We start from the raw sequence: 24,094 nt of genomic DNA on the forward strand, positions 1-24,094 counted from the left end.
TGGTGTTGATGGGTCTTTAATGGCCCCATTCACTGTCAAGTGCTCACCCTTGCACAGCCTCCTGCTGCAGAATTAGACTCCCCCCCCCCCCCCCCCTTCTGCTTTCATGAGTGATTTTCATCTGCCACCATTGCTTTATTAAACAGAACAAATCCAGTTGTCCTGCTTCAATTCATTGCAAGTTATTACCAGTGGAAAATGCTATTTTCTGCGTAACTGTAATTGCCCTGCCCCAGTGAATGGTCAGGAGCACTGATACTGTGCTGGGGCTGGGAGGAGGTAACCTCCAGAAAGAAGGGGTGTCCTGGCCAGAGGTGAGTTTGGCATGGAAGTGGAACGGGCTGGTCCCTCAGCTGTTTTTCCTTCCCCTATCTAAGCTGTGTTTCTGGGAACTGGTTGACAGTTTGTCCTGGATTGACTCTAAAGAGTGAGAGCAGATATAAATATATGATAATGCTCTGGAGCACTCAAAAATTAATATTTCAGGATCAAGAAGTCTTTATTTCATCAACTGCTTCAACAAAAGGAGGAATTTGTGTAGTTGTAGCTGTTGTGGTTCCCTTCCACCAGACAGAGGGAACAAAGAGAACGGTGCAGCCGGGAGCTAGATGAAGGCCCCAGCTCCAGTCCCAGCTGAAGGAGCCACCTGGTATGAGAGGAATAATTCATCTACCACCTCCCTGAGGAGGATGCGAGCCACCAGCCCCATTCTGCAGGGTTGCTCAGACCCATACAGTACCAAACACTTCCCCGATGCTGTGCAAGGGGAGCAGGAGTGCAACTCAGAAAGGTGTAGTGAGACTGCAGCTTGAACTCCTAAATGTACATCCAGTTTGGGGCTTCCTGGTACAGCAAAGACCTCGGCAAGCTGGAGCAAGTTCAGTGGAGGGGCACTGAATGGTCAGGGTGGATGGAGCACATGCCCTGTAAGGAGAGGATGAGGGAGCTGGGCTCATTCAGGCTGGAGAAGAGAAGGCTTTGGAGGAGGTCTACCAATACCTACAGGGACATCATCCAGAAGACAGAGCTGGGCTCTTCACAGTAGCCTGTGGTAGGAGGACAGGAACCAACAGGCATAGGATGAAACAGGAGAGGATCAGACTGCATTTTTGCCTCAAGGAGAGTCAGTTAGTAGAGTTCGCTCTCCCAGAGAGGTTGTGTCTTCTCCGTGCTTGGAGGTTTTCAAGACGAGACTGTATAAATCTGAACCACCTGCTGTGGTCTCTTAAGAGATGCAGCTTGGAGCAGGAGTTTGGACTGGAGACCCCCCGAGGTCCCTTCTGACCTGACTTGTCCTGGGATCCTCCATGCTTTCTCTTGTGGAAGTGGGGTGCTGCTTTCGCTCACAGGTGGAGAGGTCCAGCAAGGGCCCCTGTTTTGTGGGCACATTTGTGCTATTGCAGTGGGCCTGCCTGGCACTGCCTGACACGGTTGCTTTGATATCACAGAATCACAGAATATGAGCCTCCAAGAAAGCATGGGTGAGTGTAGGGGAGATTTTCTTTGCTGTCTCTGCCCTTGCTCAGTAGAACTGTGCTGGTGCAAAGTGGGAGAAGAGGGCAAATGGACAGGTCCCTTCTGGTACTTTATTTTTGCCTGCACCTCTCTGAAATTGGGTGAAGGTCACTAGTGCCGAAACCTCTGTTGTTTTCTTGTCTCACTTTGGTGGAGTGGGAGAGGCAGGATTTGGAAATACTTATGCAACCTGCCCTGTTTGTATGATGCTAGCGCAGAGCTGGTGACAGTTCTGTAGCCTTCAGGGTTTAGAAGTGTGAATCAGAGACTGGTTTTCTCCTATAGAAATTTGTAAAAAGTGGAAAGTCCCTGTTCACAGTGGTTCTGTGTTGCCCTGCCAGTATACTGCTGCAGCCTTCCCCTGGTCCAGCCTACCAGCCCTTGCCTGGCTCTGCAAGAGTGAGTCAGCTCAGCCAACAGCATCTCCTTGCCTGGGCTTCGTGACGTGCAGGCCGTGATCCCAGCCCATGCGCCCTTCTAACAGTTCAGCTGCCGGAGCGATGCTGCGTGGTTCCTGATCTCCCTCGCCCCCTTCTTGCACAGGCATGGATGTCTCCCGCTCCGGCTGGCTCTGGAGACGTGGTAGGTCTGTGTGGGAGACGGCTCAGCAGTCCTCTCTTAGGTCAGAGCACGCTGTACCGTTGAAAGGAGTTAAATAGAAAACAGCTGGATGGGGAGGAGAGGGATTGATTCACAGCTCACAGACAATCAAGACAGGATTTTGTTTGGGTTTTTTTGTGGTTTTTCTTTTTCTTCCACAAAGTTCTAGTGCTTTTTCTTGTATTTGTTGAACAAGAGGATTTTGCTACGATGCGTTCTGTTTCAGAGAACTCGGGGTTTGTACATTGCTGACTAGAACAATTGATTTTTATTTATTTGTTTATTTACTGCAGGAGAGAACTGAAGCAGTAAGTTTTAAGGCTTTAGCTGTTCTGGAAGAGTTTTATTTAGAGAAACAGGCTGATTCTGTTGCTGTGTGGGATTGACACAAGCTCATATAATCCTGTCGCCAGTGTGGGCTCTGCAGCGGAGCCCTGGGATCTCTCACTCCAGTGCCTAGGTCACCTCGAGCCATTCGCTCTGGCAGTCCAAGTGCTTCTGTCCAGGGCTGGTTGCCATCTCTTGCCCCGGAGCTCAGCTGCACATCACACAGGCTTGGCGCACCACCAGCTCCCTGCCGGCAGGAAAGACGCAAACTGCAGGTTTTTGGGCACTTCCCGGTCTCGCACCCTGCCCTGTTCCTTCCTGTCTTGCCCTGCTCTGGTGAGGCTCCAGAAAAGCCTTTGGTCCCAGATGACACCCAAAGGTGGTGGAGACCCCTGGCTTGTTCGATGGCTGTGTAGGAGCCAGAGCTCTGTAGCAACAGGACACGCAAGCTCAGCAGAGCCTCCCAAACTCATCGCTCAGCAGAGCCCTAGGAGGGGGACATCACTATCCCAGGGTGGGTTTGGAAGGTGACCAGCTGGTGCCTTCTTAATCCCTTCCCTGTCTTGTCCTAACAGTCTGCCCTGCTCTGGGTAGAGGAAAGTTCCTGCACGTCAGAGGGAAGCAAAGGGCCGTGATGTCCCTGCAGTGACTCTCCCTTCCCTCCTAGTGGCAGCCTTCCCCCGCCACCTCCGTGCGCTCAGAAGCGGTGTCCAGGGGGAAACAGCCACGCACCCTTCGGGCACTTCTGCTGCCAGATTCTGCCTGCAAAGGCTGCCTAGGCGTCCCAGCCAGTGTCCCTCTCCGGAGGCTGTCACCTCGGCGGTGGGCTGTCTTTGGCACTCCTAGCTCAGCAAGGCAGAGCGAGCAGTGAGGTTCCCTGGGACCTGATCAGCACGCTGAAGACTGTCTACTTGGTTGAGTACCTTCTATATTCTTTTTTAAGTATTATAATTATACTGTTGTGACTGCCAAGGTAGGTGCAGTCCTGCCAATGTGGTGATGTCTCCTGCCAGCTGATGTGCACCCTGTCTTGGTTGGGTAGAGCTACTGCGGTGGGAAGCATGGCCATGAGGGGCCAGCCCTGTCCATGCTGCTGGAGGTGTGGGGTGGTACAGCTGTTGCCCTTTCCTTGCCGTGTGCACCCAAAAAGAGCCTCTAGCAGATCCCTGCTGCCAGCCTGACGGGCTGCTGAGAGCTTGTGTCATCGTGCTCCCTGTAAAGTGTCCCCTTCCCAAGAAGCAGCCCTTCTGTGGGTGGGTGACTTTGCCAGGTTGCTGCGGAGCGGCTGCTTTTGAGAGGAGCTCCTCTCCTGCACAGGCGCCTGGGAAGGTGGCAGGCAATGTTTATCTCAGTTGCGTTTTCTGGGGCTGGAGAGCATGTGTGTTATCATACAGCAGATGGCCTGGTGAATAGATGGTGGAGACAACTGTATTTCCTCACGCAGGCTCGTTGCCTGCCGGGAAAGGAGCCAGCCAGACTTCACAGGGAGAAGTACAGGGCTTGGACAGGCTGCAGTTGGGTTTCTCCTGCAGTCAGTTCATTTTTGAGAGGTAGGTGTTGGTGTGGGACAGAGGCTGCTGCTACGATCCACCGTGTGCTGGTACGGGGTGTACTGTATAAGGACGGGTTCCAGCCTTGTGCCCTCTGTGATCTTTGGACCCTTAAATTAAGTCTGGTGCTCCAGGCAGGGACTTGAATTGTCCGTCAGTCCTAGGCAGGAGTCTGGTGGGAGCAGGCTGCAGTCTAGTGTACTGCTAATCGTCAAGGCTGGGGAACCGGTGGCTTTTGGGGACAGCCAAAGATGCCTGTCCCACGTCCTCTCCCATTTCTGCGTGTCTCCCGCTAGCTTGCAGAGAAAGCTGTGTGGCTGCCGGGCACTGCGGCATGGTGCGACAGCCCTGGGGAGAAGCAGGCAGGAGAGTCTCCTGCCAGAGCTTACCACGCTGGTGGTCCTGCCACTGCAAGGGGAGCTACAGGCCTTTGAGGAAAGAGCTGATGGCCTTTCTGGGAGGCTTTTTGGTTTTCCTGAGAGCTGTCAGTGGAGAAAGTCAAGTAGGTGGAAATCCCAGCAGCAGGCAGGGTGGTGTCCCTGGAATGGACAGCGTTGGGAGCAGACTCCTGCAGCGTGGGGGAGAGGAGGGCACCAGGACGGGGACAGCGTGGCAGGGGAGCGACTGCAGCTCCCCAAGGCCAGTATCAGAGCTTGGGGGAGAGCACGTGCAGCGGCAGGACAGAGCACTGCAGTGTCCTGGCTTCTGCCTCCCTTCTTGCTGCCTGGAGCTTGGATCTCCTGCCTGGCCAAGTACAACGGTGCTGCCTTTCCCGAGCCCGCAGCTCGTCGCTGGTGGCACATCAAGCAGGTCTGGCGATGCGGCGCGTCCCACTATCCCCTCGTGTGGTACTTCTGTCTTTTAGGTTATCCTGGTTTTTCCCTTCTCTCTATCGGTGTGGGAAGGGATTTCTTTCCATGGTCCTGTGGTTGCATGGCCAGAAGCCTTTGCCTGCTGGGTAGGACTGTGGGTGCAAGAGTGATGTGTGCAGCAGGAAGATTGGTGGGTGGAGGGTCCTGCTCTGTGGTAAGCAGCACAGCATCTGCATTTAGGGGTGGATTTTTTGGAGGCAGTGCTCTCCAGCACGGTGTGCAGTGGGTAACAGCATGAGACGCTGCAGGAGGACGGATGTGGATGGTGCAGGTTGCTGACAGCCTTTGCTTGCCTTTTGCTGATGCCTGCGGTTTGATGAACCTCATCCAGTAAGACGAATGGCTGTGACAGGATCACGGTGCCCTTCATGGCCCCGTTTCCTTCCCTGTCTCTGCTGGAGCCAGGCACGCAGCTCCTTCCCTTTCTCTGTTTGAAGAATGATCTCCCTTTCAGATGACTGTGGGCATGGTGCTGCCACGGGCGAGAGGACTGTACAGTGGCTCACAGCTGTAGGACTTCAGGCAGAAAAATCAATGTTTATATTTCTCTTAGCTGGGAAAGATTCCTTAAATAACTCCAGTAAATAAATACCTTGTAAAGTTCCAACTATGAAGGCATGGTATATGAAACAGAATGAATTTTCAAGCTCTCTCTAGCAATAAAATGGATTTCTTGGGTTCGGGCTTTATTTAGAGAAATGTTAGATTTAAGAAGGGAGTTGAAGGTTGTATCTGATCTCTTTGTGAGGGGGGAGCTGCTCTTCTGATGGCTGTGGGGCAAGGTCTGGAAATGCGGTCGGATTGCTGCTGCTGCTGGAGTATTTCCAGGAGAGTTTCTTGTGTACCCAGCCAAAGAGCGGGTCACTCTCCTCCTCCCCAGGGTGGTTCTTGCTGCATCCTCTGTCCCCTCGAGACCCCGCTGCTGCAATGCAGTCTGCTCAGCTTCCTTGGGAAGCTGGTTGTGCAGGTGCTGCTGCTTGGGATGCTGGAGACCAGCCAGGACCCAGTTCCCTCCGTGGACTGCACCGGCATCTCATAGCTTTCTGCGCTTGCCCTCTGTGGCATAAAACATCTTCCTTCCCTTCTTTGTTCCAGCCTGTGTTGTGGTTGAACCTGGTCCTTGAAGGGATGCTAGAGAAGGGAGCCAGTGGTGAGCCCGCTGGGGTGCAGCCCCCGTGATTTAGGCTGCTGGTTCCTTGCTCTGGGATGGCCTGAATTTGCTGTTCCCAGGAAGAGCTGAGGGCGTGGGATGGACTTGGAGGCTTCTCCTGCAGACTTGGCCCTGCCTGGGGTTTCGGGCAAGCAGGGCAGGGTGGAAGGGGTTGGAAGGGGACCAGCTCAGCTGGAGAGGCACGCAGCTGGCCTGGAGCTTGGGTTCAAGGTTGGGGCTTTAGACTTGGCCACGTTATCTGGGAGCAGCAGTGCATGGAGGGAGGGCTCTGGGCTCGTGTTGCACATTTACCTGAAGGAGAACTGTTTTGTCCTTGTGTGAAGGAGGAGGAAGCAGAAAGCTCTGTTTCAGCCCCACCTTTGCTTGAAACTCCAGGAAATGACCCCGAGCAGGGGACAAAGGGCACCGTGCAGGGCTGGGATTCCTCCTGCTGTTTGTCAGCATGAGTGCAAGCTTGGCATTGCCTTCCTGAGAGCACCAGGAGGGCCGCGGTGAGGGAGAGCTGCTCCCTGCAGGACCAGAGGTTGCTGTGGCCTATGGAGCTGGTGCTGCTGCACTTTGCTTTCTGAACATTGAACCTGCCTGGGAAACATTATTATGACTTTCTGACCTGGAGTGAGGTGGCTGTGGTGTGCGTTGGACCCGTTCCCCCATCAGGGCTTCAGGCAATCCCGCGCAACACTGGAGGCTGAAACCGAGGGCTGGTGCTGACGGCAGGGCTCTGTGGCCTCTCCACTTCCCAGGTAAGCGGGGCAGGAGCTGGAGCTGGGACACGGTGCCCCACAAGCCTGCTGACTAGAAATGCCTTGCCTCTGCCAGAGGTTGGTGAGAGTCAGGAGCTGCTGCTAGGCTCAGAACCTGCCGGTGAGCTGTCCCGGCGCTGGCTCGCCACGACCCGCCTTGGCTCCAGCACGGAGCTACCACTCGCAGGCTGGCTGGGCCAGGCTTCTGGCCCTGAAACCTATAACCAGCTAAAAGCACCACTGTACACCACAACCTGCTTTTTTGTGCTTGGTGGTGCCTGGTGTGGGATAACACAGTTATCCCAGTGTGGATAAGTGGTGTGCCCATGGTGGCGAGCCAAAAGGAGAGAGAGACAGGAACAGAAAGTGAAACAGAGATGGGCTGGAGTGACACCAAAGGAGGAAAGAATGGACCCTGGGAACAGCAAGAAGGCAGAGCAGGGTGTCACTTCCTCCAGAGAGTTACAAACAAGCTGCAGACATGCAAAATTGTTGCGGTTGGGCACAGAGGCGGTGTGCTTGCTCAATGGGGCGCATCCCTGCAATGAGAGAGGGGTCAGCAGGGTTGCAAGGCTGTTTCTTGTGCCCTTCCTGAAGTGTTTTGGGTGGAAGCCAGTGCATTGCCATGCACTTGGAGAAATCATTTGTCCGTGCCAGAGGAACAAGTGCCTGGAGAGCCACAACTGGACTGATGGTTGACCCCTTCCTGGAAGCAAGGTCCTGACTATGCTAGCCCAGGAAATGGATGGTACCACCGTGTACTGGGTGGCCTTGGCCTCACGCTGTCTTCTTCTTTCTTCCAGCCACTCCCACTCTCCTGGCTCCATGGCTGCTGTCCGCGAGTGGTCCTGCACCCGCTGCACCTTTCTGAACCCCGTCGGCCAGCGGCAGTGCTCCATATGCGAAGCCCCCCGCCAGAAGCCCGACCTCAACCACATCCTGCGTCTCAGCGTGGAGGAACAGAAATGGGCTTGTGCCCGCTGCACCTTCAGGAACTTTCTGGGCAAGGAAACCTGTGAGGTATGTGGCTTCACCCCGGAGCCAGGGCCCAGCGGCTCCCCCTTGCCCGTCATCAATGGCATCTTGCCCAAGCCTGCCGTTCTTGTGGAACCCAAGGGCACGTCCAAGGAGGAGGCTGCCAAGGCAGAAAGCAGCAGCGAGGACTCAGAGGGGAAGAGCCCTGATGAAGTGGAGCTGGAGAGTGGCTGGGCTTGCCAGCGCTGCACACTGCACAACACGCCGGTGGCCAATTCCTGCTCTGCCTGTGGTGGCCCACGCAAGCTCTCCCTGCCCAAGATCCCACCAGAGGCGCTGGTCGTCCCTGAAGTCATCACCCCTGCCGGATTTCACATGGCCCCCTCTACCCCGCAGCCTTTAGTCTCTGCAGAGATCTCTGATGGTGACGCCGTGGCCACTCAGGGCCCAGTGGCTATGGAACAAGAGGCCCAGAAGATACCAGCCTTCAGTCCCTTCTCCCCAGGGCTCCAGAACAACCCTGTGCCCCGAAGCCGCCGGGAGGTGCCCCCCCAGCTGCAGATGCCGGGACCCGAAGCCTCCCAGCCCGTGGCTCAGAGCACAGCAGGGCAGAAGGGCTCTCCGCAGGGTCAGGCCAGGGCTGCTCCAGCTGCCCGCTTCCAAGAGCTGCTGTCCAACAAGCGGCTGAGCGTGCTGGAGGAGGAGATGGACGTCAGTCCGTCCCACTGGAAGTGCAGCTCCTGCTCCCTGCTTAACTCCGCCGGGGCTGGCAAATGCGAGGCTTGCAGCGCCCAGAAAGGCAGTGACACCATCAATCTGGTGGGGGACTCGGTGCGATTCACCCCGTGCAGCCCCTCCAGCCCTGACTTCACCACCTGGTCCTGTTCCAAGTGCACCCTCAAGAACCCCACCCTGGCCCAGAAGTGCAAAGCCTGTGGCTCCTCCAAGCTGCACGGTTTCCAGGAGCATGGGACGCAGGGCGAGCCATCCCCCCGCTGCCCCGACTGCGGGGCTTGTGACAAGGGTGGCTGCTCCTCCTGCGGCGGCAGGGCCCCGTCCGCCCGCAAGGTTGCCCGCCTCTTCCCATCCCAGCTGCCCACTGGTCAGGAGAGGCCGGGCCAGTGGGCTTGTCCTGCTTGCACCTTGCTCAATGAGCTCAAGGCCAAGCACTGTGTGGCCTGCCATACCCCGCAGCAGTACGTGGCGCAGCGCAAGGGCCTCAAGCCCCTGAAGAGACGGGAGAGCATGCACGTGGAGAAGAGGCGGCAGACAGACGAGGGAGAGGCCAAAGCCCTGTGGGAAAACATCGTGACCTTCTGCCGGGAGGTGAGTGCTTGCTGAACTAGTCTTGCTCCTGGCTTCACTTGGAGGGGGGCCCCCTTCCTGTGTCCCCCGTGGGTCTGGGGCATTGCTTGGCACAGGCAAGCTTCCTTCTGTGTCTTGGGTCCCAGAGAAAATCTTCACCTGCAACAGCTGGGTGCTGGTCGTTAACACTGAAATGTAGTATGTTAAATTGGTGCAAGATAATCTCTAGGGTGACGGTGACCCATCCAGTTCACTCCTAGTCCAAGGGTGAGGAAGTCTGAGTGTTAACTCTGAAGCCTAGTGATATTTTAAATCGGCGAGAGAGAACGTCTGGGTTGAAGGGGAGATTCTTACTTAGTCAATACAGCTCCTTCCCTGTCCAAGGGTGGGGAAGGCTGAGAAAGAGCGTGTCCAGGTTTGCTGGTGGCACCGCTGTCTGTGGGCAGCAACTGCGACATGTGTGGGTGCAGGAAATCTGGGGATGCAGCAGGCAGAGGCTCACAACACCAGCAGGGGTGCAGGCAGAGGAACTGCTGCCACTGCCAGCAACTGCAGGTCTTCAAGAGCCATGAGCTGGGCCTTGGCATTCTGGGGTTTGGTGTTTGTGAATGCACAGCTGCAGCTGCAAATGACTCGCCCCTGTTTTGGGAAGGACAGCTGAGGTTTAGCTGTACCCTGGCTCCAGGTGAGGGTCTAAGGAGCGCATGCTAGCACCCTCCCCTCCCACTGTGAAGTATTCGGCTCGATCTGTTGGGTTTCAGCCTCAAACACCGCTCTGTTTGCCCCATTTTTTTCCCTGAGTGGCATAAGATGCTCCTGTGTATGCTGCTCTTTCTCTGCCCTCCTTCTGGGGCAAGCCTCCAGCTCTTCTGGACCAGATGGAAAGGGAGTTGCAGTCCCATTTTGACGTACAGACAAGGCTTTTTCTGCCTGGTCCAAGGAGTGTGTCCATGTCTGTGCCTCTGCTGCGCAGGCTGGGGACCACAGAGATGTTTGGCTCGGGAGGGAAGCCATTGAGAATGATCCTGTTTTGGGGTTGTGGGTTTTTTTAATTGCTACGTGTCCATCCTAACAGATGTGGGTGTCTTTATAGCAGAGAGACCCTGATTCTGCTTATGCCCCTCTTTTAAGCAAGTGAATAGCCTCTTTTGTAGGCAGGGAACGTCTGTTACATCCAGTGGAATCAGGCCTGAAGGATGAATTATGAGAGATGGCCAAGCTGAATTAGCAGCTTGCTGCTGCCAAGAAGGGGAGTCTTGGCTCCATCCAGCACAGCTCTCGGTCGGAGCCTTGGCTGAGCCTGTTCAGCTCGCTAAGCCGGCAGTAACGGGCTATTAGATCAGTGTGGGCCATCTCCTGAAAATCCCCCTAAAACGAAATCACTGCTATGTTCTGACACTGTTTATGGTAAGTCAAGGGCTCCTCAGGTCTGAGGGAAGGACTGGCAGCGGTGGTGGGACATGCTGCTCATGCTCGCTCTGCTCTCGGTGTGCCTGCAGCCTCCCACCAAAGCTCCTGTTTGGGCTGGCATGTAAGGCAGCCTCCAAGCTTCCTTCTGTCCGTGGTGTTTCACAGGCTGTTCAGCCTTCCCCTGGAGGAGAGTGTCAGGCTGGCCAAGTTCTCCTCTGCCTGTTGTCCCCCTGCCCCAAGTCGCATGGAGCAGCCTGCCTTGCTGCGCTGCTCCCTGCAGGGATTTCTCCTCATGTTCCTGTTGTGAGCGCTTCCTCTTCTGCTATTCCAGGGGTGCCTTTTCCAACACTTCTTGGTGCGTGGCCCCCACTTTTAGCTTTACCCTTTCTCTTCTGTCTGGGAGGAGAGCAGAGCTGACCTCTTCCACTAGCTGCCTCTGCACCAGGCATCTGCTTCCCCATCTTGTGCTCTCCCCTCTCTTGCTTATCCCACTGTCTCACGCTTCTTCTCTCCTCTGATTAACCATCCTTCCCCCTTTCCGAATAACAACACGCATCAGTACGTTCTGCAGAGCTAGAGAGACAACCCAAGACTCTTGCTGTCTGTGCCACGCTCTGGCACCTCTGCCTGCGGAGCCTTTCTGCGTGCTGGGGGAGGCCCCATCTCTGTTTTCCTTCTTCTCCACCCATCAGACAGTTCGCTACTGACAGCAAGGCCATGCGGGGCAAGGCAGCAGCCTTCCTCGGCCCATGCGGTCCCGGGGAGGTGGCAGCGGGTCATGTCTCTGGCCCAGAACGGCGTGAAGAGGGTTGTTGGCAGAGCAGGGGGAGTGAAGGAGATCTGATGCCCGTATTTATCCCCTTGGAGGAGAAATAAGCAGGGCTGCTCACCTGGCACCATCTGTGAGCAGGCTCATCACTGCCTGGGCACAAGAGGAGTTACCTGCTCCTCTCCCCGCTGCTCTGATGCTGTCCCTGCAGCTCTTGTGCCTCTCTTTCCCTCCATCTCCAGGGATATTGGTAGTGACAACTTCTCTAAAGCATTTAGAAATATGTGAAAGGAGACATCACAGTATAAAGGTAATTAGCTTGTTAGGCAGGCTTTCCTGACGCTGCTGGGGAATTGCACTGCTACGGCTCTTGCATTGCCTCCATCGACAGTGCTGGTGAGGTCTGTGGGCTCGCATTCAGGCTCCTGCAGTCCTGCTGAGTACTGTCCTGGCCCTGGTGAGACCCTGGCCATGATACCGGGGAGGCCGAAGGCTTCCTCCACCTCTGCTGGAAAAGCACCGCAGCGACTCCACAGGAGACAAAGCTTGCAATGCCCACAGGCTCTGACTCACGGACTGCTGCCTTGCTCTGTGTCCGCCCTGCCCTGCACAGCGGGTTCCTGGGGAGCCCCTGCTGCACCCCAAGAGGCGAGTGTGCGAGGCTGGGATGTGGCAAGGCGAGGTTGCTGGCCGATAAGGCAGAGGCAGCTGCTTGTCAGCTGCACGGAGCAGCTGCTCCCCTTGAGAAAGCCAGCAAGCCTGGGATGTGTCCTTTTTGGCCCACGTTGGTATTTGAACAGTGACATCTATTAGCTGAAAAACACCCTTCTGCAACAGAGAAGCTGGAAGTGCTAATTGAGGCACCACGTAGCAAGCGTGCACGTAGGATTGCAACAAAAGAGGAAGGACAACTACTAGTTTGGTGTGCATAAAAGCTAATTTAAATCAGAGCCGGCTTTTGCTGAAAGAATTTAATTTCATTTAATTAACAATAACAAAGAAATCCTGGTTTTTATTTCACCCTGTGTCAAACCGTCTGAAGAAGCCGCCCTTCTCCCCTTGGTGAAGTTCTGTGCTTCCATCCTGCTTCTGTGGCTAATACCTATGGGATTATCTGCCCTTCAGTCCATCCTATTGTATTTAATGCGAGCAGCTGTTGCAGGTGGGCTCGGACATGGGATACCCTCACTCTGGAATTGCTTGCCTGTTTGTGGTCGGGCTGAATCCAATTGTGAAAAGTGCCCCACACATCCTCCACGGCTGTGCCTTGGGGTGGCACAGGACTGCCAAGCCCAGCGTGCCCCCTCCGGAGCAGGGGCAGCTCAGCCCTTAGCACAGGGCTTGGGTTGAGGAGCGTTTGCTTGCCAGGTGGCTCCTCGCAGGCTCGCTGCTCGTGTGCTTTGCCACTTAAAGAGGCAGCCAAGGTCCCCCACAGTCCAGCTTTTAGCACCAGCACAAAGCGCGAGACGGTCCCTGCCCGGGGAGGTTCCTGTGAAACAGAAAAAGGCGGATTTGAGTTGCAGTCTGGAGCTTGGGGGCCGGAGAGGTGAGCCGGCTCGTGGCAGGGCTGAATGCTGGGCCTGATGCAGAAAATGCATCTGTGCTGTTGCCAGCAGACTCCCGGCCCCAGACCTGCTCCCCGACACGGCATTGGAAGGGGCTGCCCGGGCCAGGCAGGAGGGCTGGGGGCTCCGCTCTCCTGGGGGTGCAGTGGGAGGCTTTCCAGGCCAGCCCAACCCAGGAGGCCCCGGGGAGCTGCGTGCCGCACAGCTGCACACTGATGCTCTCCTTGCCTTTCGCTCTCGCAGAACAAAGTCAATTTTGTAGATGACAGTTTCCACCCTGGGCCCAAGTCCGTGGGATTCCCGGAAGGCGACAGCGTACAGCAGAGGGTGAAACAGTGGCTGCGACCCCACGAAATCAACTGTAGCATCTTCAAGGACCGAACGGTGAAGTGGTCAGTGTTTCGGACACCCAGGCCCTCGGATATCCTGCAGGGACTGCTGGGAAACTGCTGGTAAGGGGGAGCGAGCCAGGCTGACACCCTCCTACCCCTTCTTCCTTTCCCCCACTTCATCCAGCTCCAGATCAGACCCCTCAGCCCTACTCAAACCCATTTATACCCCCAGGCGTGTACCCCATCCTCTGCCTCACCCCTTACCAAGTGGCTGCAGACCACAGTCCCCTGTGCTGCAGGGCTGGGCAGCTGCCGGCTGTCTGCCCGTGCCCCGCTGAGACCGTCCCGCGTCCCGTCCCGCCGGCAGGTTCCTGAGTGCCCTGGCCGTGCTGGCCGAGCGGCCGGAGCTGGTGGAGAGGGTGATGATCACGAGGACGCTGTGCCCTGAGGGTGCCTACCAAGTGCGGCTGTGCAAGGACGGCACGTGGACCACGGTGCTGGTGGACGACATGCTGCCATGCGACGAGTGCGGATACCTCCTCTTCTCGCAGGTCAGCAGCCCTGGGCGGGGAGAGGAGTGCTGGGAGGGGGTGGGCAGTGCTCCAGGGGCAGCGGGAGGCTTGTTCCCAGCTCTCCCAGGAGAGGACTAACGGAGGCAGTGGGAAGGGGTACTGCTGTGGTTCCAGTGAGGCCCTACTCTGTGCTGTGTGGGGTGTTTGCAGCTCAGGACCCTGCTTTTGCTGCGCCCTCAAGACAGCTGAACTTTTTGAGGCCAAAATATAAATCCATTTAGGCCCCTTCTGGCATTTTCCAGGCTGCGATGGAGAAGTTTCATTTGCAGTTGCTTTTCCCTCATTCCTCCCTGCACCACAGCCACTTCACTTGCAGGGGAAGCCATCCTTATTCTTCACAGCAAAAGGAAAATATTTTAACCTGTGTGTTTTGCACTGCGAGGGGCTGAGGGAAAGCTGTTTCTTTCCTCTGCGGGGAGGTCTGGCAGCTTGGCTTTGCCAGAGAGGGACCGTGGAGAGGGAGGGGATCGCACAACAAATCAGCCTGTTTCAAGCCAGTGCTCAGTTGCTCTGAGCACACTCGGGTGCATCTGCTAGGATGAACGAAGCTCCCTCGGCCACTTTGGGACGTCACTGCGCGCTATGCCCTGCCCTGCCTTCCAGGCCCAGGGGCGCTTGCTGGGATCATGTCCATGAAGGAGACTGAGAACGTCTTTATTGAAACTCAGGCGACAAAATCTGCCAAACAAAACAAAGTGCCACTGTCAGGAGGAGACAGGGACCCGGGACCACTGGGTTGGACTTCGTTCTGCAAGTCCCAGTCCTCGTTTTAAAATACACGCAGCCCCAAACCGCATCACGTGTAGGTGTCAGGACAGGACTCTGGCTGGGGAAGTGGGGCCTGAAGATAAGTATTTAGGGAACCTTAATGTCAGTACGGCTTGAGGGGGCTCGGTAGCCTGTGCCCTCCGCAGCGTGGAGGTGGCCCAGTCCTGGGGCAACTGCTAATTGTGTTGGAGCTAATGGGCCTCGTGGGGCAGCAGTCCTGGCATGGTTGGCAGCGCTGGCTCCTGAGCCCTGCTCAACCCTGGCTCTGGGCAGAGGGGCCGGGGGCCGGGCAGGGGCTTCGGGCTGTGCAGGCACAGGTACGGCACTGCCGAGCCTGGGCTGCCTGGCCCCTTTCTCAGCAGTGGGTGATCCCCCCCAGGGACACGGAGTGGGGCAAAATGATGGCCAGCACTGCTGGATGCTGGTCCTGTTAAGGAGAAACTTTGGAGAGGGGAAGAAGGAGGAGTCTGTCTCTATGTTTTGCCTCACAGTAGACAGAGAGGATCTAGTCAGACACATTATTTTCAGCATAAGATTTGCCTGTCTTGGTTTTCTTTCTTTCCCATCCATCTTTCCTCTCTTAAAATTTCAAGTCTGCTTTTTAATTTTTTTTGAAGATTGAAGGTTTTCACATGGGCTGGGCTTGCCTTGCCTTTGTTTCCAGGAGCATCTGAATCGTGACGAGATTTTTCTGCCGAGCGTTTAGCTGTGTGAGCTGAATGTGGGGGCTAAAAATGGAAAAATGGAGAGTTTTAAAAATAAAGGAAAATCAGGCTCTTATCAGAGCTCCCTGGCTGCGGCTCCGGCAGAAATAAACAACGTGGATTCTGTTGAGTGAGGGACTCAAAAACCAGTGAAAAGCACTTGTAAGCTTTCTTTATCAATCAGAAAGAAATCTTTGCTGCCCTCCTTTCCTCTCCCAGCTCTTGGCTGCCACCTGGGAGTCGCACACAGTCACAGTGTGCCAGTGCTTTTCCCCTGCTGCCCTCCAAGCACCGGCCACTGAACTCGATTAGCTGAGGATGCAGAGGCCAGCAAATGTCTCCTTGCCTTCTGTCCTCATATGCCTTCCTCTTCGCGTCCTCGCTGCAGGCAGGGGCTGGAGCAGAGGCGTCTCCCCCCAGCCGGAACATGCCCAGGAGTAAAGCACGGCTGGTGACCCCACCCTGCGGCACGCCAAAGACCCGCGACGGTGGCTTGGACATAGTGGTGAAGGCTGTGCCCTGAGCCCACGTTGACGTGGCTGATGGAGGCTTTGCAAACCTCTGGGTGCGTTAATGCAGCTTCTGCATTTCTTTCTGAAGCTGTAATCAGCCTAGCAATGCCAAGAGCAATAGCCTGGCACCAGAGTACAGCGACTCCGGAGAGTTTCCCCCCTGCAAAACTTGCATCTTCCCATTACACCTGGCCACTGTCCCTGTGCTGGAGTAGAGGATTTTGTCTGCCTGGGAGTTTTTGGAGCTTGTCCTTGAAACAACATCTCTGTTCCATGGGTGAAACCTAATCAGTCCCATGGCCGTGTGTGCTCTAGGCAGCCTCCTCTGCCAAAGGTGCGTTGGTTTTGGTTTGCAACGGTGTGCGAGTGAAAGGCGTCTATTCCAGATGTGCTTGATATCCTCTTCCATTGTTAAACGTTTTTAAATCCAGGTTGAAGCAGAAGGAAGGCACCGTTAGCTTACAAGGTGGTCACCCCCCCTGCCAGCCTGACTGCCTGGACACCCCAGAGCGCAGCTCTCTTGGCATCCGGGTTTGTTGGGCGTTCACTCCAGGACGTTTTCCCGAGGGGAATTAAACTGTGCAAACAAAACACTGAGCAGGCAGTGAACGGGGTCACCCTTGGCCTCATGCGGACACGCTCCTGGTGGCTTGGCCTTGCTGCTCCTGCCTCTCCCTCTCCCATCGCAGCGGGAGGGCTGGCAGGGGTGGGTGAGCGGGGCTTTGCCTTGTCTGCACACGCTGCCTTTGCTTTCCCATCTCTGGCCTGGGGTGGCTCGTGACGTGTTTCTCCCTCTTTCTGCAGGCCCAGAGGAAGCAGTTGTGGGTCGCCCTCATTGAGAAGGCGCTGGCCAAGCTTCATGGTTCGTACTTTGCCCTCCAGGCAGGGCGTGCTATTGAAGGCCTGGCTACACTAACGGGTGCCCCCTGCGAGAGCCTGATGCTGCAGGTCAGCTCCACTAACCCTCGTGAGGAGCCCATTGACACTGACCTCATCTGGGCCAAAATGCTGAGTTCTAAGGAGGCTGGGTAAGACGAGGCAGCAGGGCGCCGTGGCAGGAGCATGGACACTCGGAGAGGGGGGCGAGGGGGGCCGCTCTCGTTTGTAGAGGCTCAGAGGAGAGGGGCTAGCGCATTACCTAGCGTGCAGTCCACCACCCTTGGCGTTCATCTGGAGCGCTGATGGAGCTCCCCCTCTAAGCTCTAAGAAAGTATTTCTCCTTTGTTTAATTTTCATATGAAATTAAAATCCTGGTGAATTCCCTGTGCACGCTTACTGCTGTCTTACGGGAGTTGTGAAGTGGCTGGCATTGAGCCTGCTTGCTTTGCTTTGAGTTTTTTGTACTGTTAAGTGCTTCACCCTGCACGTGTCTCCCACCTATACGTGGCATCTTTGCTGGCCATACCTGGGCATGACTATAGGCAGTCTATAGGAGACAAAGCAAAAGCAAAGGCCTCTTGCTCATCACTCTGGCAGGAGGAGCGGGAGGGCAGTTAGGTTGGCTGAAGGCAGGGTTGCTCCTGGCAGCCTGCAGTATGGGGCCACGTGGGAGGCTGATAGGTCCCAGCACGTGGTGTCCCCCCATGCCTGGCTGGTGGAGACCTCCCGCCCCAACTAGCCTCTCCTCACCCCTGCAGAACGGGCCAGCTGCCTGCGAAGTGGAGGCAGACGTACCGCTTGCCTTTCCGTGTGGCTGAGCCCTGCCAGCCATCAGAGATGGGCAGGACCCTGGGGCCTGGCAGAAAACGGGTGAGGTTTGGGCAAAGCTCCGCAGAGCTTTCAGCCCTGCAGGTGAGGGCACTGCTAGAGAAGCTTGCCACGGAGCCCGGGCTCAAGCATGCACGTGAGCGGGCAGAGGGAGCTCACTGCTGCCCAGGCAGAGCCCTGGCCAGTGGGGCTGGCGCACTGCTCCGGGGAGGTTTACAGTGTTGTTGCAGAGAGGGAACATCCAGGAGGCTGCTGGGGGGCAGTCTGTCCCGTGCCTCGAGCGGAAGGGACGAGCTTCCCCCCCATGCCAGGCCTGGCAGAACACCGAGGCTTTTGCTGTCCCCTGTGCAGGTTCCTCATGGGTGCGTCCTGTGGTGGAGGGAACATGAAAGTGGACGATGTGGCCTATGAGAGTATGGGTCTGCGTCCACGGCACGCCTATTCCATCCTGGACGTGCGGGATGTCCAAGGCTTCAGGTGAGTTCGGGATGGAGGCTGGCGTGGTACAGCAGATGGTCCTGCCAACAGCCCGAGATGTTCCTGCCGACAGCCCTGGGGAAATTGAGTGCATGTTGGACGAGACCTCGGGGACTCTTCGGTGTCCCGTCCTCATGGCCAGCAAGGGCTGTTTCTCCATCTCAGGGTGTCATGTAAATGCTGTTGCTCTCTACAACTGCCTGAAAGGAGGCTGTAGAGAGGTGGGGTCGGTCTCTTCTCCCAGGTAACAAGTGATAGGACGAGAGGAAACGGCCTCAAGTTGCGCCAGGGGAGGTTTAGGCTGGATATTAGGAAATTTTACTTCACCGAAAGGGTTGTCAAGCACTGGAACAGGCTGCCCAGGGATGTGGTTGAGTCGCCATCCCTGGAGGTATTTAAAAGCCGTTTGGATGAGGTGCTTAGGGACATGGTGTAGTGGTGGACTTGGTAGTGTTAGGTTTACGGTTGGACTTGATGATCTTCAAAGTCTTTTCCAACCTATAGGATTCTGTGATTCTGTTGTCATATTAAGCTGTCCTTGCCTGGCACTGGCTCCACGTCCAAGGCTGCCCTGCTCCAGGATGCCCTATGGTGCAGAACGGTTCGCCTGGTCTTCTCACAAGATGCAGAGGAATGAGTTGAGCTCTTTCAACTCAATGAGGCAATCAGGGCATCCTTCTCACCTTTGGAGGGTGGGGGGATAGAAAGGCGTGCTGCACCTGACAGCCTGGGTGCTGGATGAAGCCCCGTTTTCATCCATGTCACTCCTGGGCTTGTACAGCTCCAGGCACACCTCAGCAGCCCCTTCCCAGCTGAGCCCCTTCCCCGCAGCACCTGGCTGGAGGCCCTTTGGGCAGGGAAGGGCAGAGGGAGCTACAGCAGATCCAGAGCTCTAGGATATGGGCATCTGGGGCCCTGGTGGGGTGGCAAATTAGGCCTGGGATGCTGTAAGGGCTTTGAAAGGCAGGGGCAGAAGTGGCATGGTGCCCTCTGCGGGAAGCTGGCTGGGTCTGCAGAGCTGGGAGAGCATCTCAGAGGTGATCTTCCTTGTGCTCTCCTTCCTCCTGGGCCTCTGACATAATTTTTTCCCTGCCCTCAGGTTACTGCGGCTCCGAAACCCCTGGGGCCGCTTCTCCTGGAACGGCAGCTGGTCCGATGAGTGGCCGCACTGGCCGGCTCCCTTGCGTCATGACCTGATGCCCCATGGCAGCAGCGAGGGCGTCTTCTGGATGGAATACAGCGATTTCATTAAGTACGGTAGTGCCCAGGAGGCAGAGGCTGTGGGGCAGGAAGACAGGCAGGGGACAGAAAATGGGACATGGGGGTCAAGATGGGGCAGACAGGACCAGGCATCCCCAGGGGCGTGCAGGTGACCTCCTGGTGCCTACAGCTCCCGGCTGCATGAGCTGCAGCGTGCTGGGGCATGGGGTAGAGCAGTGTACCTGCAGAGGACCCCGCCAGGGCTGAGCCCAGCTTCCCCACAGGTATTTTGACTCCGTGGATATCTGCAAGCTCCATTCGGACTGGCACGAGGTGCGTGTGCAGGGCATGTTCCCCAACAAGGCCAATGGGCCAGTGACGGTGACATCGCTGACGGTGTTGGAGCGTGCCGCCCTGGAGTTTGCCCTCTTCCAGGAGGGCAGCAGGTGAGCTGGGCAGCGCACGGGCTGCAGGCAGTGACCCGGACCCAGGAGAAATCCCAAACGCATCGCCCTCTCACCCTATGCCATCCCACAGGGCGGCAGAGCTCGGGGATGGGCCCCCACTGCCGTTTCTCCAGTTCTCAGGGTCTGCTCATACTTTAGCTGAAACCCAAGCTCTGAACGCACGCTGGTTCCTGGGGCTGGGTACTTAAGGCAGCGGGAGGACTCTTCCTCTGGATCCGCCGTCCTGCCCGTGGCCTCCACGTGTTCTGCGCGGCAGTGCTCGGGTGACGTGTGACCCTTCTCCCCCTCCCCACGCAGGCGGTCGGACACGGTGGACAGCCACTTGCTGGATCTGTGCATCATGGTTTTCCGGGCCACCTTCACCAGCGGGAACAAGCTGAGCCTGGGCCGGCTGATGGCTCACAGCAAACGAGCCGTCAAGAAGTTCGTCAACTGTGACGTCATGCTGGAGCCGGGCGAGTACGCCGTCGTGTGCTGTGCCTTCAACCACTGGAGCACCGCCCTGGCAGGCCCCGCTGCTGCCCAGGGTAAGGGGCTGGGCTGCCCTCCCCACGGCGATGCTGGCGGAGACCTTGGGGGAGGCAGAGGTGACAAAGCCCTCGATCCTCGCTCTGGGGACCTTGCTGGGGGTGGAGGTTGCCTGCACGTGCAGCAACCCAGCAGCACCCTGCTCCCGGGGGTTGTGGGCTCGGTGACAGTCTCACTAATCCCCCCTTCCTCCACAGCATCCAGTCCCACCAGCAGCCGACCGGCCACCGATTATTCCAGCTATATCCTGGCCATCTACAGCTCCCGCCTGGTGATGGTGGAGCAGGTGGAGGCGCAGCCCACCACGTTGGCAGACGCCATCATTCTGCTGACCGAGAACAAGGGCGAGCGCCACGAGGTGGGCACGGGTGGCACAGGGCAGGGGCTGGAGGGGGGTGATGCTGCCAGTGGGAGCCTGGACCCTGCCTGTGCTGTCTCCTCAGTCTGGCAGGAGTCAGGCAGGGCTGTGCCAGCGCTGGCTGCCTCCTAGCCCCCTCCTACCTCATGGATGCCCACCCCCTTCGCTCCCTGGGGCAACATGGGGTACCCCAGCAGATGGGCAGCCCTTGGCTGGAGGTGGAAGATGCTGGGCCAGGGGCTAAGATTCGGAGGCAGGGGTGCCCGGAGGCTTCACACCCCTGACCCTGCTGTTTGCCCCAGGGCCGTGAGGGGATGACCTGCTACTATTTGACGCACGGCTGGGCAGGGCTCATTGTGGTGGTGGAGAACCGGCATCCCAAGTCCTACCTGCACGTCCAGTGCGACTGCACCGACAGCTTCAACGTCGTCTCCACGCGCGGCAGCCTCAAAACGCAGGACAGCGTCCCCCCCCTGCACAGGTCCGGGGTAGGCAGGGGCGGGTCGGCGGGGGCCGCCCGGCGAGGGCAGGCGGGTGCTGCTGGCCGCTGGGGAGCTTGGAGCAAGGCAGAGCCTGGGGCTGGCGGGGAGGCGCGGGGAGAGGGTGGGCGCTGGGGTGACGGGCAGGGGGTGGGATGGCCGGGGCACAGGCAGCTGCCTGGCCCTGAGCCCCTCGCTCTCTTCGCAGGCAGGTGTTGGTGATCCTCTCCCAGCTGGAGGGTAACGCCGGGTTCTCCATCACCCACCGCCTGGCCCACCGCAAAGCCACCCAGGCCTTCCTCAATGACTGGATGTCGACGAAGGGCACCCACAACCCACTGCTCACGCCTGAGGTCGCTGGGCTCCACGGCCCCCGGCCCCTATGACGAAGCGCCTCCCCCTCCCCGTTCCACTCCCCCGTTATTTTCACCGAGCCTCTGGCCTGGGGTCGTCCCCCGAGCTGTCAGCGCTGAGCCGTGGGGCAGAGCCGGAGCATCACAGCCAGCACTTTGCCCTGTGCCGCAGGGTCGGGGCGAGCTCTCAGGGCCAGGACCGGCTCTGCCTGCCGCCCCCCCGCCCCGGCACCGCCGGCCCCCCACGCACTTTATGAGGAGCGGCTGGGGGCACGGGGCCATCTCAGGATCCCACCTGCCCCATACCCGCGCTGGGGCCCGGAGCCCTTGGCCTGCCCCGGGCACGCAGTGGGGGGCTGCGGGAGGGGGGGGCTGCTGTCAAGGCCCTTCCCAGGCACCACGCTCAGGACTCTGCCCCCTCCCGCAGCGCCAGGGCTCTGGCGCTGCAAAAAAAAGAATATACCTCTGACGTCTGTCCGTCTGTGTGACCCTCCGTCTGTCCCCGGGCCCTTCCCACTGTCTTGTTCCCCCCATCATCTGCTGCCAGGACCAACATGGCACCGAGGTACCATAGCCGGGCCGGGGGGTGCCGGGGTCGTCCCCCTGTGGTGTCGCCCATGCTGGGTGCTTGTGGTGGGGATCTGCAGCCGTGCCTGGACCCCCCGTCCCAGGTGCCGGGGCTGACGCCTGCGCCGTGCCGGGGCTGGGGAGGAGAGGGCGCTGGGCTGTTCTAGAAAGCTGCTGCTGCCGGGTTTTCACCGCACCTCAGGGCAAAATGCAGAGGTGCCCTCCTCTGCTGCTGCTCCAGAGCGGGGAGCGGGGCCACGGGGCAATGCTCAGGGGGTCTGCGGCAGCGGGGACCCCCCTCAACTCGTCACACAAGTGTTACTATGCAAAGGCGGCCGCTGAAAGCAGTGCCTGGAGAGAAGCCATGCATCCCGAGCTGGGCTCAGCGCCCCGGGCACGGCCCTGCAGGGGCCTGCCCTCCCCGTGCCCTGCGGAGGCGAGGGGTGGAGGGCAGCGGGTGCAGACCTGGGGTTTGGGGAGCAGCTCCCCGTGGCTTTACCACGTTGCCGTGTGCCAGGGAGGGGGGGAAGCAGAGAGCCCCGTGCTTCAGAGGCCAAGTCCCGTGGGAGGTAGTGAGCACAGGGTGAAGGCTCGCAAGAGCCTCGGGGTGCCGCTGGCCCTGGCGAGTGCTCCGTGGCAGGGGCTGACCCCAGGGTTTCAGGGCGTTGTGGCTTGGCACGGGCATGCCTCTCTGTGTGTGTGTGTGTGTTTTGGGGGTCCCCTGGTGTTACCCTCTCCTTTCCACGTTGCTTGGGGGGGTGGTGGGAGATGCTGGGCCCTGTTTTGGCGAGGACCGTGCTGGGGGGGGGCAGTTTGCACCCCGCATCCTGCGCCCAGCCAGCGCGGGCAGGGGGATGTGTGGGCTGTGGGGTTTTCCCAGCGTGTCCCTCTGTCCCTCCCTCCCACCCCGGGGAGCCGAGGGGTGGGCAGGGGGGGTGGGCTGCCCTGGCACCCTCCTGGCCCCCCCGGCCAGGGCTGCTGAGCCAAGTTCTGTCCGTATTTTTGTTTGTTGATCTGTTTTCTCTCTTCCCTGCTCCTTCCTCCTCAAGATGATTTGTCCTTCACTTTTTTTCTCTCTCTTTGTGTCTTTCTGAGCTGTGAATATTTTTAACCCTGTAAATACTGTCCAGCTCTTAAGAAACATAGGATATTTTATCAATTGTAAATCAGATCAGTAATCCCTGTATGATACGAATTATCCATGGGTGGTTTTCAAACTCAGGTTCTGACGGACCAAATAAAGTTTTGTTTTTTACTGAAGCTGCCTGGTTTCACTGTGCTTGGCTGCGGCACCAGGAGGGGACGGTGGAGAAGGGATGCTGGCCGCCACTTGGCCGTGAGATTTTTGGGGTCCAAGCGAGGAGTCTTGAAGCCAGTGGGCGTCCCTCAGTGCCCTGAAAGTAGCGCTGAGCACAAAAAAAGGGTGAAGTTGAGTTTCAGGTTTCTTTGGCTGCGCTTCGGGCCGCAGGGGCCGGGAAGGGCCGCGCAGGGGAGCAGAAAGGGGCGAAAATAAAGCGAAATCCAGAAACTCCCGTAAACCGAGCGGCAGCTGCCCTCTCCCCGGGCCGAGCAGGGCCGCGCCGCCGCCGGGAGAGGGCAGCCGCTGCCCGCCCGCTGCCCGCCCGCCGCCCGCTGCCCGCCCGGGGCAGGGGCTCCGGCGCCCCGGGAGCGGCCGGGGCCGGCGCGGAGCTCCAGGTCCCGGCCAGGGCCGGGCACCAGCCGGCGGGCAGGGTCAGGCACCTCCCGCCTCGGTTTCCCGGTGAACACCACGGCGGGCTCCGGGAGGGCCGAGGGGTGCGATGGGGCCGGGGCCGGGGCCGCTGCGTCGCCGCCACCGTGCCCAGGTCGGGGATGAAGGAGCGGCTTCTTCATCCTCGCCGCCACCCAGGGCAGCACCCAGCCTCCCTCCCGCCTCCCCGTTTGGGCCGCGGGCGAGGCAGGCTGGCACTGGGGAGAGCTTTCCGGCTGAGCGGAGGCGGCCGGCTGCGTGCCAGCCCGCTCTCGCCCGCGGTGGGCACCTTGAGACCAGTAGGGAGAGACAGAAGGAGAGGATTTCGGTCTTTCTTACAGCAACTTGTAATAGATTTTTCCGGGCGAAACATCTTTGCATTCAGGAGGCCCTGTCACAAGCCATCAGCCTCAGCCGGGGAGAAACAGATGGAGAGTTAATTTTGGCGGGGAGGGCACTGCTGCACTCCCCTCCTCTCCCCTCAGTCTGTTCAGGGCGAGGAGCCGCGTTGGCAGAGGCAGGGTTTAACCCTCGCAGCC

The 24,094-nt window shown here is 58.3% G+C and overlaps 1 protein-coding gene across 13 annotated transcripts in view; it reads left to right on the forward strand.

Moving 5' to 3' along the window:
- CAPN15 (calpain 15) overlaps positions 1-23,080 on the forward strand; it is a 62,140-nt gene extending 39,060 nt beyond the window's left edge. For 11 of the 13 annotated variants that reach the window (XM_075515606.1, XM_075515612.1, XM_075515611.1 and 8 more), the window contains 11 exons: positions 7,582-9,079; positions 13,046-13,254; positions 13,502-13,685; positions 16,495-16,718; positions 17,749-17,874; positions 18,974-19,126; positions 19,359-19,520; positions 19,839-20,068; positions 20,267-20,427; positions 20,730-20,908; positions 21,115-23,080. In XM_075515606.1, the coding sequence (XP_075371721.1) occupies positions 7,582-9,079; positions 13,046-13,254; positions 13,502-13,685; positions 16,495-16,718; positions 17,749-17,874; positions 18,974-19,126; positions 19,359-19,520; positions 19,839-20,068; positions 20,267-20,427; positions 20,730-20,908; positions 21,115-21,292 (3,304 nt within the window). In that variant the 3' untranslated portion in view covers positions 21,293-23,080. Of the gene's footprint in view, positions 1-3,973; positions 3,993-7,581; positions 9,080-13,045; positions 13,255-13,501; positions 13,686-16,494; positions 16,719-17,748; positions 17,875-18,973; positions 19,127-19,358; positions 19,521-19,838; positions 20,069-20,266; positions 20,428-20,729; positions 20,916-21,114 lie in introns of those variants that run through there. The other 2 variants (XM_075515618.1, XM_075515613.1) reach the window with 2 other exon arrangements.
- Positions 23,081-24,094: the final 1,014 nt, after the last annotated feature.

This window comes from Mycteria americana, chromosome 12 (assembly GCF_035582795.1).
Source record: "Mycteria americana isolate JAX WOST 10 ecotype Jacksonville Zoo and Gardens chromosome 12, USCA_MyAme_1.0, whole genome shotgun sequence".
Classification (NCBI taxonomy): domain Eukaryota; kingdom Metazoa; phylum Chordata; class Aves; order Ciconiiformes; family Ciconiidae; genus Mycteria; species Mycteria americana.